At 44.7% G+C, this 13,293-nt stretch overlaps 1 protein-coding gene across 2 annotated transcripts in view; it reads left to right on the top strand.

Annotated features, from left to right (window-relative positions):
- Positions 1–6,889, top strand: part of Lhfpl2 (LHFPL tetraspan subfamily member 2) — a 139,090-nt gene extending 132,201 nt beyond the window's left edge. For both annotated transcript variants that reach the window (XM_021180344.3, XM_029468594.2), the window contains one exon: positions 3,324–6,889. In XM_021180344.3, the coding sequence (XP_021036003.1) occupies positions 3,324–3,577 (254 nt within the window). In that variant the 3' untranslated portion in view covers positions 3,578–6,889. The remainder of the gene's footprint in view (positions 1–3,323) is intronic.
- Positions 6,890–13,293: the final 6,404 nt, after the last annotated feature.

Here is a 13,293-nt window from a genome sequence, read left to right as displayed (position 1 = left end):
ATTTTCTGGTAGAGGGCTTAGGGGTTTTGTTAAGCCAGCTTTGATACCAGGGTTTAGTGGATGGAGAGTCTGCTTTTGGGAAGCTGGTAGCTCCTGCCAGTCTGGCTCTCTTTGGCTCTTTGGGGCCAGAGCTAATGGCTTCTGGCAGTTAAATCTCTTTTACTCTTCTGGGCCAGAGCTGATAGCAATTGACTCCTGCTGATAGCAGCAGGGGATTAGAAAAACTTAATTACGTGGGCCATGGAGAAAGAAAAAGAAAAACCCCACACATCAGTGGATGAAACAAAGGGGCCCCAACGCGCCTTTACTTTTGCTCCCAGCTTTTATACCTTCTCAGACAAAAGTTCTCTTATGTAAGAAAAAAATGACCTCATAGAAGTTCAAAGCGACCGTTATATATGCCTTGCTTTGTCATGGTGCCCACCTGTGGCCTGGTCCTTGGGCCTGACCTGGAGCGAATGCTGTCTTTGGTCATTAATTTGTTCCCAGCTTATTTTTCTTCCTCATGCAGTGTGTGCCTGTACCGTACGGAAGCTCACTGGTCTCCTCCTCAGCAGCCTTTACTTACATTCTATGAGGAGGGGACACTTTTTAGTCTGGATTCTAACTTTATTATATCTTTTTGGCAAAACAACTTAAACCATCCCCTTATACTTTCTATCAGTTATTCTAATAAGTTCCTAAAATTATCTGAATCAAATCAGGAATTCTATAAAATCATTAATTCATCTAAACAGCATTAATCCATGAGAGTGGATCTGCAGGAAATTTGCCCAATGGGGTGGGCTAATACCCAGGAATCAATCATAACCGACTACAGGCAGAAAGGGTCTTTCTTTGCCCAATCACACCCTGTCAGAACAATGAGTACAGCAATGGCAAGCATAAGAAGGCTCGTCAGCAGCAAGAGCAATCCTGGGATGCAGGCTCTGGGGTCCACCTATCTTCTCAGCCATTTTCTGTTTGTACCATTTCTTTCCATTGCCTTATTGTGGTAAGACTTCAAATACAATATTGACTAAAATTGTAGTAGACCTTTATCTCTAGCCCCTAACTCTGGATGCAATTTTCCCCCATTTACTGTGCACGCTAGAGGTTTTTCATAACCCTTAAACCATAACAACTTAAACCATCCCCTTATACCATTTCCCTCTAAGGGAAAAACCCTTAGAGATGCGTTGTTGTTGGGTTTTTTTAAGATTTATTTATTTTATATGAGTACACTGTAGCTGCCTTCAGACACACCACAAGAGGGCATCAGATCTCATTACAGATGGTTGTGAGCCACCATGTGGTTGCTGGGAATTGAACTCAGGACCTCTAGAAGAACAGTCAGTGCTCTTAACCTCTCAGCCATCTCTCCAGCCCCAGATGCGTTGTTCTTTGAAGTTTAACATGAAAGGATGTTAAAGTTTGTCAAAGGTCTTTTCCATATCGGCTGAGATAGTGTAGATTTTTGTCCCTACATCTTATTTCTCTGTTGTAGTTTACATTTGTTGAACTGTCCTGGCAGCCCTGGAATTAAAACCAAGATGGCCGTGGTGTTAATGACTTGGATGTATGACTGTGTTGAGAACTGTGGGTCTGTGGCTTTTGTTCTTGGGCATGTTCTCATATCTGGTTTTGGTATCAGGGTTAGGGTTAGCATTCCTGGCTTTTAAAACTGTAACTGTAGTGGTTGTCCCCACTATGCTTTGTGCAATAGTTTGAGGGGCGCAGTGTTAGTTCACCCCTACAGTGGCCCAGTGATGGGCTCCTTTTGTCGGGAGACTGTCAAGTCTCACTGGACATAAGAGAGCTATTTTTCTCTTCTAGATTTTCCAATCTCCTAGTGACCCTTAAATTTCACTTGCAGCTGTTATTTTTTTTTCTTTTGGTTTGGTTTAAGAGTTTGTAGGTCTTGTTTTATTACAGAAATACTATTTACAGACTTTACAAACCACACCCACCCTTTAGGTTTAAGATTGGTACACTTTTATAATGATGAATCAGGCAGGTCTTGATTCAGGCAAGGCTTGGAATGACAAATGACCCATCCACTTGTGAGCTCTGGAACTGACTCCAGCCCCTGCATGAGACTGCTGTCCCCAGCCGTCCACACACACTGCATTGTCCCTGTTAGCCTTTCACTTACAAAGGCCCCAATCCCCGGTCATTGTTGCTGCTGCTGCTGCTGCTGCTGCTGCTGCTGCTGCCATATCCTTAGCTACCACACTAGAGCTTAGTCTGGCCATAGACTAAAGCCCACCCTCTTTTACAGCACAGGGCTGTCAGCTGACATTCTACAGGGAGTCATCGTTTCCTCCCCTTCTGCGAGAGCTGCTTGTACTGGTGAGTGGCCAGGCCTAGGGTAAGGCCACTACCTAAAGTTGTTTCTCTAGTCCTCACCTAGGTTAGACCAGGCAGGAAACTACCTCTCAGTTGTTGAAACCCTGTGACTTGTGAACATGCAGCAGTGAGGGCCAGAACGGTGCTGGCCGAGTGGGGCACGTGTGCGCTGGTGTGTGTGCAGGGCGGAGCTCACTGAAAGCCATTCAGAGAGCAAAGTGCCATGACACAGGCAGTTTGTTTCTATAGAGGCAGAGACATACACCTCTCCCCTTGGCATGCAGGTCAAACAATGCTTTCCGTGGGTGTAGGTTAAGATATAGTCTTCTTTAAGGCTCCTGGCTTTTGTCTACAACTAGGCTGAGGCCACAAGGTTCTGAGTGAATTACTTTATACCAGTGATTGGCAAGCTCTGTCAAAAGTTAGATCATATTTTGTGTTTTGCAGAACAGGTGTTCAGAAGCAAGCATGTCTCTGTTCTAATAAAACTTTATTATGTGTTATTATTGGGTTTGACATGTATGTATACCATATGCATGCTTGGTACCTATGGAGGTCAGAAGAGGCTGGCTGTCAGGTCCTCTGGACCGGTAGTGAGCTACCATTGGGTGCTAGAACCAAACCATGTGCTGTACAAGAGCACTATGCACTCTTCCTGCTGAGCCATCTCTTCAGACCCTTTGTAAAGCCAGATTTGGCCTTTGTAAGCCCCTTAACACAAAGAAACAGGAGCAAACTCACTGGTGGAGTCACATTCCACCATATACAAACTGGCTGGAAATACTAGGTAAGTTCTCTTCCCCCTCATCTAGACTCCATACTTAAAAGTGTACCTGGTAAAGTAACCTTGGCTATTCAAGTCAGGCTTCTATCCAAGACACCAACACTTTTCTATTGTAGAGTGGATGGCCCCGCCTAAAGCCAGCGGGGCACTGCAGATGCTGCAGGTTGCCTAGGCACCAAAGGCTTCACCTGTTTCCTCTTCTGTCCCTCAGGTCTGTTCCTCATCCTCGGCCTGATCCTCTACCCTGCAGGCTGGGGCTGCCAGAAAGCCATAGACTGTGGACGGCATGCGTCCCCCTACAAACCTGGAGACTGCTCCCTGGGCTGGGCCTTCTATACTGCCACCGGGGGCACGGTCCTCACCTTTATCTGTGCTGTCTTCTCTGCACAAGCAGAAATTGCAACCTCCAGTGACAAAGTCCAGGAAGAAATTGAAGAGGGGAAAAACCTCGTCTGCCTCCTTTAGTCTGGAAGCCATTCCTGCCACCGTTACCTTTCTTTATGGCCTAGTGACACAGTCTTCATCATTTGAACCAAGTGAAGAACCAGTCGTGACCTCCTGGAGCTATCTTCCACAGCCCCAGCCGGGCCTTCCTGGGACCAGTGAGGGGCATCACCCACCAAGCAGCGCTCTTGGACATGCTGGCTGCAGTGCAGATATTGAGACCAGACAAGGACATGGAATAGCCCCCTGGGGAGTCCTGTCGGAGACTCCATGTCCCCAGGGCTCAATGAAGGATAGTGATGACCTGACTCACCAAGGCAGGCGGTGATCTCTCTGGCAGCAGAGAAGAGGTTTACCCAGCCTCGGGGTAGTTGGAGGCAGGATTTGGTCCATAGCTTTGTGCTTATGAGCATCTCAGAATGGTAGCTGGAGGAGGGGTCTTTCTCTTCTTCCTAGTTCTCTCATGTTGTCTCACTTGGAGACTAAAAGGAAAATTACAGACTTACTGATGACAGGTTCTATGCTGAAGGTCACAGCAAGGTAACCAGGTTTTGCTTAACTGCACAAAGAGCTTAACAGGGGCAGTGCAGAACCCCACAGTGGACCTACTCCAGTTTGAGTGCCAGGGTGAGAGGATCAGTGGAGCTCTCCTCAGGATTTGAGTAAAGACAGACAATCACTTAAGAATAAAAGTACAGGCCCCTGGCAGTAAGGCAGATAGCTGCCTGCTCCCTGCAGCCGGCCTAGTGCCTATGATAGCCCTGTCTCCTCTGGCGGTTTTTCTAGGGTTGGGGTTGTGCTTGGCTGCTCAGGGAAACCAGTGTTCCCTGCCTTCAAGGACTTCAGCCTCCAGACCAGCTGTGGTTCATGCAGATGTTCACAGGGAGGGGTGAGCAGAACCTCAGCGTTTGCAGACTGAATTTTCCTGTCTCTACTTTCCAGCCCCATTGGCACTGCTCGCAGAGAAAGCAGGAGCTAGGCCTGGAAGCGTCTCCAGCTTTTGGTGTTGGTCCACAGAGCAGGCTTGCTGACGCTGGCTCACTGCCCTGCATCAAGAATCCCATCCCCAGGTTAGAGTGAAAGCAGGGGCTAAGCTCACTGCACCTGCCTACGCAGGGCACAGAACCACTTTTGCCTACTAAAGAGGACTCAGGGCTTTTAATCCAGTTTCCATAAGTTACCCATTTGACCAAAGCAACACCTGAGTCTGGCATCATAAGTACCTTGCAGAGACAGAGACCCTCCATAGTGGTGCAAGTGGAGTGGACCGATTTGGTTTTAGAGAGATGTTCAGCTGAGGGCTTTGTCTTAAATAGTGATGCACCTTCTACTGGCAGGTGTTTGGTCATCAGGTTTACAACCCTGATTCAGAGTTTACACCCTTGTCCCAGTGAATCACTTAAAAGCTATGTTGGTTTAGAGCCAAGCCTTGGTTCAGAACAACTCCCTTATATATAGATGGGCTAGGCCCACTGGGGTTTAATTATAGTATATTTGCCCTTTGACCAATATCAGAAACCATCCTCTCTCTCGTGCAGATGAAGGTTATGAATCAGATCTTAAGTTCAGTTTTGAGCCAGTATTCAAAATAAGCAAGTAGAGACCCTGTGGCTTCTTTAGAGGAGAAGGGGGAGGCGCCCTAAGCACCCCGACACCCCGAAGAACACTCAGGACACAGGAACAGATCACTAAGTCCATGTGCCACAGAGCATGTGGAGAAAGCTCTCATCTTCCCTGGGTACTGATGCTGCCCTAAGCAAGTCCTCTGGCAGCACAGTCACTGTTGCCAACCTGGGCTAAGTACTTTGCACGAAACACAGTTTTATTCATTAGGAAAACTGTGACAAAACCACTTCGTTTTCCTTGAATTTACCAGATTAACTTTTCCATCTTTACAATCTTAGCCCCTTCTGCACAGACTAGTCCTAAGCCGCAGATCCTGTGCGCATGCTCTTTGGGGGGGTCAAGGGGCAGTGCACTCCTAGCAACCTGGTAACAGTCACAAATGAAGACGTGACCTCTCTGCCACACTGTAATTTAACTGTTTCTCATTAAATTAAATGTTGGAGAAGACGGCCCCACCACAAAGGGCACCATGAAAACTGCCTACATCCTGACTTGATAGGACGAGATTGCATTTTATAGCAGAGAGACCTTTCCAGGGAATGAATGGACCATCTGCAATTGTGCTAACGTAGAATGGGACTTCTCTCCTGGCTCTTCACGACCACTTCCTGGGCCGATACCCGTTTCTCTGACATAGGACTGTCACTAGGATCAGAAAAGTATTCTGCCTGCACCTGTGCTCAGCTTCTCATTGATATACAGCACAAACACTTGGGGGGTCTGTGGCTTCTTTCAACCTGTGGGCTAATTCAACGTTACATTGTAACTGTGTCTTTGAAGTATCTGTGGTGTAACGAATGGCCTTTGTCAAACATGTATTCTGTAAAGTGCCATAGTCTTTTTTGTTATGTGTAGCATATTTAAGTATATATATTACACATATACAAGTTTGTCTAATAGATGTGCAATAACCAAGGTGTATGTATGTTCTCTTTGGGGAAACTGGACAAGAATCAAAACAGGGATGTTTCTTTTGGGGCAAAGGAGAGTTAAAAAACATTTTTGCCTTCATGGCTAGTCATATTAGTGTAACAATTTTAGTGCTACACAAACCTTATGTGAAGAAAAGACTGGTATGAAGTAATTTTCTCCTGGGTCTAAGCTAGAACAATCACTATGTCTATGGGAGGGTCGATCCAGCAAGCCAGGCCCAGTCAGTGCTGGTCTTCCGTGTGAAATGTGAAGCTGTGTGTTGCCTCTTCTGTCAGCCTGAACACTAGAAGCTGCTGCAGAGTGAGCAGCTATTCTTTACTCTGCTTTTATAGACCGTGTTCCTGCTAGACCACTATCTCTAAGGGCTGGCCTTATACCTTCTTAGCCGTAAGCGTCTGGCTTAGGACAGACCATTCCGTGCAATAACATGTGGCTGCCGGCAATCCCAGGCCTGGATTTGTGTTTCGGGGAACAAAGACTCTCAAGGGATGAATGGGGGCTTCTGAGACTGCGGGAGACTTCTTCCATAGCCAGAAGGGTCTTAGGTGCTGGGAAGGAACTTGGGCACCACTTGATGTCCAATAGCCACTTGAGCCAAATATAAAATTATACTTATTGCTGATGGACTCATTTGGAGCCTTCAGATGTGTGGTTATCCTATTATATGTAAACTAATACAATTGTTTGTCTAGCATTGATTAGGATTCTGTACTTAAGGATTCATAATGTCCTCCCTTCCCCTCTTGAGATCTGAATTAAATCCAATTTTGCAAACGCATTCTTTCAAGTTTGTTGGCTTCAATACAGTGTACATAATGTACATAATTTGATCAAAAATGCAAAACTTAAAAGTTAACTTACTCTATAGCACAAAAAAAAATCTTGGCATTTTCTACTGTTGGCTCTTTAATTTCTTTAATTTGCAGGTAAGGTTTTCTTCCTTGGAGAATTTATCAACATAACTAGGAGCATCTTGATTTTCAAGTAGTGCTGTGAGACAAAGTGCCTTAGAGCATTCACGAAGCACAGGTACATTCTCCTTCCCTCGCAAAAAATACTCAAAAGCCAATCAATAGGACCTTCTGTATCCACAGTCCCTGGGGGGACCGCCACCTAGGCTTTTAACCTATCAACTCAAGGAAGATGCCAAATACAATTCCCATGAATTCATTCAACTCTGCACAGGCCCAGGAACACGAACTGTCAGAATAAACAAGAGGAGAGTGGCCATTTCCCTGATCTAGCTTCTGATAGATGGAAGGCACACACGTTTTGGTTTCTGAGCATAAATGACCAGGTTTCTAACTGAAATCCAAGTTAAACGTTAGCACCTCATCACAAGGAGAGTTTTTGAAACAAATCATCTCATTACTTCAAGGACAGAGTACTTGTGTGTGTGGGCCAGCCTCAGGTTGTCTCTCTGGGATGGGTGCAGGAGCTAATACGCAGAGGCCAGAGGAGGACATCAGGTGTCACCTTCTAGCACTTTCTATCGTATTTATTGACATTTCAGGTAGGCTGGCTGGATAGGAGCACCAAGAATCTGCCTGTCCCTATTCCCTGACACAGGCCCATGCAGTCGAGTCCAGTTTTTCTAGGAGATTCAAATGTAGGTCTTCCCTGTCTACACAGCAAGCACTCTGACCACTGAGCCATCTCACCAGCCCAAATCCGAAGTTCTCACAGGGAAACTCTCCCACTAGATCTCCTGGAAAACATACTCAGCTTCCTGTGAGAGCCCCATAAAAATCTTAGTTACCCTGGATATCCCTTATCTGTGGACGGTTTCAGATAAGTCAGCTCCTTTGGGATTCTCAGCATGAGTGGTAAGGGCACTGCAGCAAACAGGACAACTCCAGAGAGCAACAAGCGCAAGAACCTCATCTCGGCAGCTTAGCCATGGGTATGGCCATCCCCTGCCTCTGACCTCCCCTTTTATTTGTTCCAAACTACATACAATTAGCTGCCAGTGGCAGCCTTTGTCCCAGACTCTCTGACCTCTCTACTTTGGTGGCTTCATCGATTCCCACCCAGGGTGCACACTAAATGGCTGCTTGTATGTAGCTTGGAATAGACCCAACAGAAGGAGAGGTCAGAGGCAGAGATTGGGAGCCATAAGTACCAATGGAGAGGAGAGATGGCTTTGATAATGTGCACATTCTATGGTCAGTGCTTCACATAACTCATCATGGCCTATAAGGTAGGTACCTTTCTACAGATACGTACCTGCCACTGATAGAACTTTGGTGAAGTTCTTTGCCTCGCATAGGAGCTAGGAAGTGGCAAAACCTAGCATCAGGTACAGGTTTGAAACCAAATCCCTTCCTGATGGGAGGAATGAGGGAAGCGTGCTCTACCTCGCTGCGGCAAACACTTGTGTGACATCAGCCATATCTCCACAAGGGTCATATTCCCACTCCCTCTCAGGAACCTAGCCATTTTTCACATTTGAAGGTGGCACCTTATATTTTTTACTTAGTAATCACAAAGTTCAGCTCGATCCTGAAAACAGACTTCAATTCATCAGATCCATGACAGCAGCTTGGACGGCCTCCTCAGGTCTTAGGATGGAAACCTAAGTCATGGGTTATCTCACACCAGGGGAAAGCAGCTGTTAGCCTCACAGGGGCATAAATAACCTGGTAAATACTAAGAATTTGCCCTCAACTTTCTCTAAACACAAACGCCAAAGACCACTTACCCCACACACTACAGGAAGCAGCAATGTGCCTGCCATTTGAAACAGCTTTGGTTAAGAAATGGAAAAACACTATAGCTGTCTTCAGACACACCAGAAGAGTGCATGGGATCCCATTACAGATGGTTGTGAGCCACCATGTGGTTGCCGGGAATTGAACTCGGGACCTCCGGAAGAGCAATTGGTGCTCTTAACTGCTGAGCCATCTCTACACAATGGAGTACTACTCAGCTATTAAAAAGAATGAATTTATGAAATTCCTAGCCAAATGGATGGACCTGGAGGGCATCATCTTGAGTGAGGTAACACAATCACAAAGAAACTCACACAATATGTATTCACTGATAAGTGGATATTAGCCCAAAACTTAGGATACCCAAGATATAAGATACAATTTGCTAAACGCATGAAACTCAGGAAGAATGAAGACCAAAGTGTGGACACTATGCCCCTTCTTAGAATTGGGAACAAAACACCCATGGAAGGAGTTACAGAGACAAAGTTTGGAGCTGTGATGAAAGGATGGACCATCTAGAGACTGCCATATCCAGGGATCCATCCCATAATCAGCTTCCAAATGCTGACACCATTGCATACACTAGCAAGATTTTGCTGAAAGGACCCAGATATAGCTGTCTCTTGTGAGACTATGCTGGGGCCTAGCAAACACAGAAGTGGATGCTCACAGTCAGCTATTGGATGGATCACAGGGCTCCCAATGGAGAAGCTAGAGAAAGTACCCAAGGAGCTAAAGGGATCTACAACCCTATAGTTGGAACAACATGATGAACTAACCAGTACCCCGGAGCTCTTGTCTCTAGCTGCATATGTATCGAAAGATGGCCTAGTTGGCCATCACTGGAAAGAGAGGCCCATTGGACTTGCAAACTTTATATGCCCCAATACAGGGGAATGCCAGGGCCAAAAGAATGGGAATGGGTGGGTAGGGAATTGGGGGGGGGGGGAGTATGGGAGACTTTTGGGATAGCATTGGAAATGTAATTGAGGAAAATACGTAATAAAAAAATATAAAAAAAAAAAAGGATTACCAAATGGAAAAAAAAAAAAAGAAATGGAAAAACAGCCGGGCGTGGTGGCACACACCTTTAATCCCAGCACTGGGGAGGCAGAGGCAGGTGGATTTTTGAGTTCGAGGCCAGCCTGCTCTACAAAGTGAGTTCCAGGACAGCCAGGGCTACACAGAGAAACCCTGTCTCGAAAAAAAAAAAAAACAAAAACCAACCAAACAAAAAGAAATGGGAAATGGAAAAACAATGCAATTTTTTGTTGAGTAATGATCCTTTGCCTAAGGTCCACTGTCTTTAAAGATGGGCACAAGTTACCAGAAGGGCGGAAGGGTTAAGAGGGAATTCAGAACTGGAGAGAAGCCACCCTGGCTGGACAGAAGCCAGAGGATCTGGATCCTGCTCGTCCTCAGACCTTCACCACCCTTACTCACAGGTACCTTGTTGTAATTTCCTAATCTTCAACAGAAATGGCGACAATTAGCAAGTACGTCATAGATTTGATACAAGGACTAAGGAGTGAATAGAAAGTCTTAAGTGTAATCTCTTCTAGGTCCTCAACAGCAAGAAAACAGAATCCTGTCTTTCCAAGTAAATACGAGTTTCTTTTATTTTATACTTTTTTTTTGGATGGGGTCTCTAGGTAGCCCTGGCTGTTCTGGAACTTGCTATGTAGACCAAGCTAGCACTGAACTCACAGAGATCCACCTGCCTCTGACTCCTCAGTACTGAGATTTTAGAAGCCACACTTTGTGATGGATAATACAACCTGTTGTCAAAAGTGATCAAATTTTACTTACTATAAAATTAGCAACCTGGCTCCTTGAGGCCACCATTTCTTTGCATCTCATTATCACAGATCATCCAGTTAAACGTCTTTACCTTACAGCTCGCTGGTGGTGGGAGGTTCAGTTGAGCAAATCCACAGACAGGGAGACCAGAATGCTTACACACCAAACCTCTTGCTTACTTATCCAGTCTTACGGGAATGTAAGAATTTGGAAAAGGGAACTCCTAGTGCTGGCTAGGACTCCGGATGAATTTATAAATTGATAAATTCTTTCTAGAGAGCCAAAAGTTAACATTTTATTTTATTTTTAGCACACACATAACTTTCAAATCAGCACATTTTTCCTAACAAAAACCTTGAACCCCAAGATTTAGCAACAATATTATTTGCTGGCAAATCATTTCTAATTAAAAAAAAAAAAACTTGAAAATCAGAATCTAAGAACATAAGATTTGATGATAGCTGCATATAGTCAGAAATATAAATATAGCCAGCGTTTTTATATTTATATAAATATAACCAGCATTGGCTGGTGGTTCCTTCGCCATTGCACAATATGGCTGCCCATACATTCAGTGGTGGTAGAGTCCTTCTGAACACATCTGCACTGAGAATAAAGACGTAAGGCGGGCTCACCACAGCAGTGTGCATCCACTCTAGCTTGATGGCATCCAGTTCCAGGATACTTCAGAAGCCCAAAGAAGTGGGGCTTGTTACAGCAAGGGAAACAGCCACGGAGGGTTGTGTAGAGCAGAGCTGCAGCGTGTGTGGAGCAATCCCCCTGCCCAGTTTTAGAGGAAGAAGTGTGTTTTTCTAGAAAAATACAAGCCAGGCCTTAATAAAAAAGATAAAAGGTAAACCTGAGAAATTTGTATTGTCTTCTTTTGCTTGTATTGTCTGTAACACTGAAATGTGTAATAAACTTTTATAACTACCAGGTCAGTATGATTTGAGGGGAAATAGAATTTTGAGAAGGTGTGTTCATAATACTGCTTAACTCCATGAAACATATACAAAAAGAATGGAAGGAAGCGGGCACAGCAAAACACTAGCAGTGGTGTCCCCAGGGGAGGGGAGGAAGGGCTTGTTCTGTTTCCCCATTTGTCACTTTCTTCATTTTTTTCAAATGCTCTAAAGCCAGGATGCATGTATGGCTCTTGTACTAGAGAAGCAACTTTAAAAAAAGATTTATTTATTTATTTATGTACTTTACATCTACGGGTGTTTTGTCTGTATGTACATTTGCACACCAGAAGAGGGCATCAGTCTCGTGGATCAGATGGTTGGGAGCCACCATTGGGTGCTGGGAGTTGAACTCAGGACCTCTGGAAGAACAGTTGGTGCTCTGAACAGCTCAGCTATCCCTCCAGCTCCTAGGGTAAAATGTTTAAGGGTGTGTGCACCCGTGAGGTCCAGTTTCTACATAGGAGGGAAGGATGCTGCTGGAAGTCCTGTGACCAGATCAGGGCAGTGCTTTTGCGTTTCTCCTAGACCCAAACACCTGGATCCTACTCACACCAACAGAACAATTATTTCAGCCATCACTTATTTTGAGAATCACTGCCCATAAAAAATAAATAACAAAGAGGAATGCAAGTATTGAAATAACTAGGACTCAAAAATAAAATCTTCATGGTAGGACGTGTGTGTGTGTGTGTGTGTACAGAGGGCACTGTTTTAATGAAGAGAAGGTAATATTATAATGACCTTATAGAAATGCATAATCCTAGCACTATAAGAAAATGAGCTCTTTTCTAATCTCCAGGGGGGAGGGACGACATAGGTTTTAGCATAAGGAATGTTTCACTAAACCAGGAAGTCACATTAAGCCCAGAAACACCGAGCTAAAAAGGAAAGACGAGCTGGGAGGAACACAGTGCGGCACTCCTTGCATCGCTCACCCCCTGGCAGCTCCCACTTTCCCTCCAAAAACATCAACCATGCTAGGGAGGATGCTGAGGATGGAGACTTTGTCCTACGCAAATCACAAAGCTAAGTGGTATATGCAGAATCCACAGGGAAGGGGAGAAAACGTTTCCAGGAGTCTTTGGATTAGTGAATCATCCTGTCTTAGCAGTAGGCGGAGTCAGTGGTGGCATGTGCACGTTTGCGTGTGTGTGTGTGTGTGTGTGTGTGTGTGTGTGCGTGCGCGCGTGCGCACGCACGCACACGCGAGTGGTGGCAGCACAGAGGGCCTCTAGCTCCCGAGTCTGGGAAAGAATCTGAAATGAGGTTTTAAAAACCCATCAATGCAACACGCGTATCATTTTATAAAATGTACCTAAAACTTCTTATATAACTATTTCATTTTCCTAATCATTAAAGTACAACTTACTAGTGTAAAAAACAATATATGTAAAAAAATGTATGTTTACCTAAAAATTATTTTAAAAAATTAAAAACAGCTCCAATATTTTACACTGTATTGTTCTACTATAAATACATTTTTAATATGATGCTTGAAAAACCTATCTAAGTAAGATCTAGAGTAACTTTAGCCATTCTGAGTTATTTTAAACTAACCGGCCCCTCGTCTCTAAATGGCTTACTAACATGGAAACACAGATCCCTTTAAGGATTCCTCCTTAAGGGAAAATGGAAGGGAACAGAGAAAAAGTGTGTCCCAGATGTGATGAACTGTGGAACATAAGCACAGATGTGACTA

Source organism: Mus caroli, unplaced genomic scaffold (genome assembly GCF_978045245.1).
Source record: "Mus caroli unplaced genomic scaffold, Mus_caroli_1 scaffold_15, whole genome shotgun sequence".
NCBI classification, from domain to species: Eukaryota; Metazoa; Chordata; class Mammalia; order Rodentia; family Muridae; genus Mus; species Mus caroli.
Note: the sequence above shows the minus strand (reverse complement) of the source record. Positions and strands in the feature narration are given on the sequence as shown.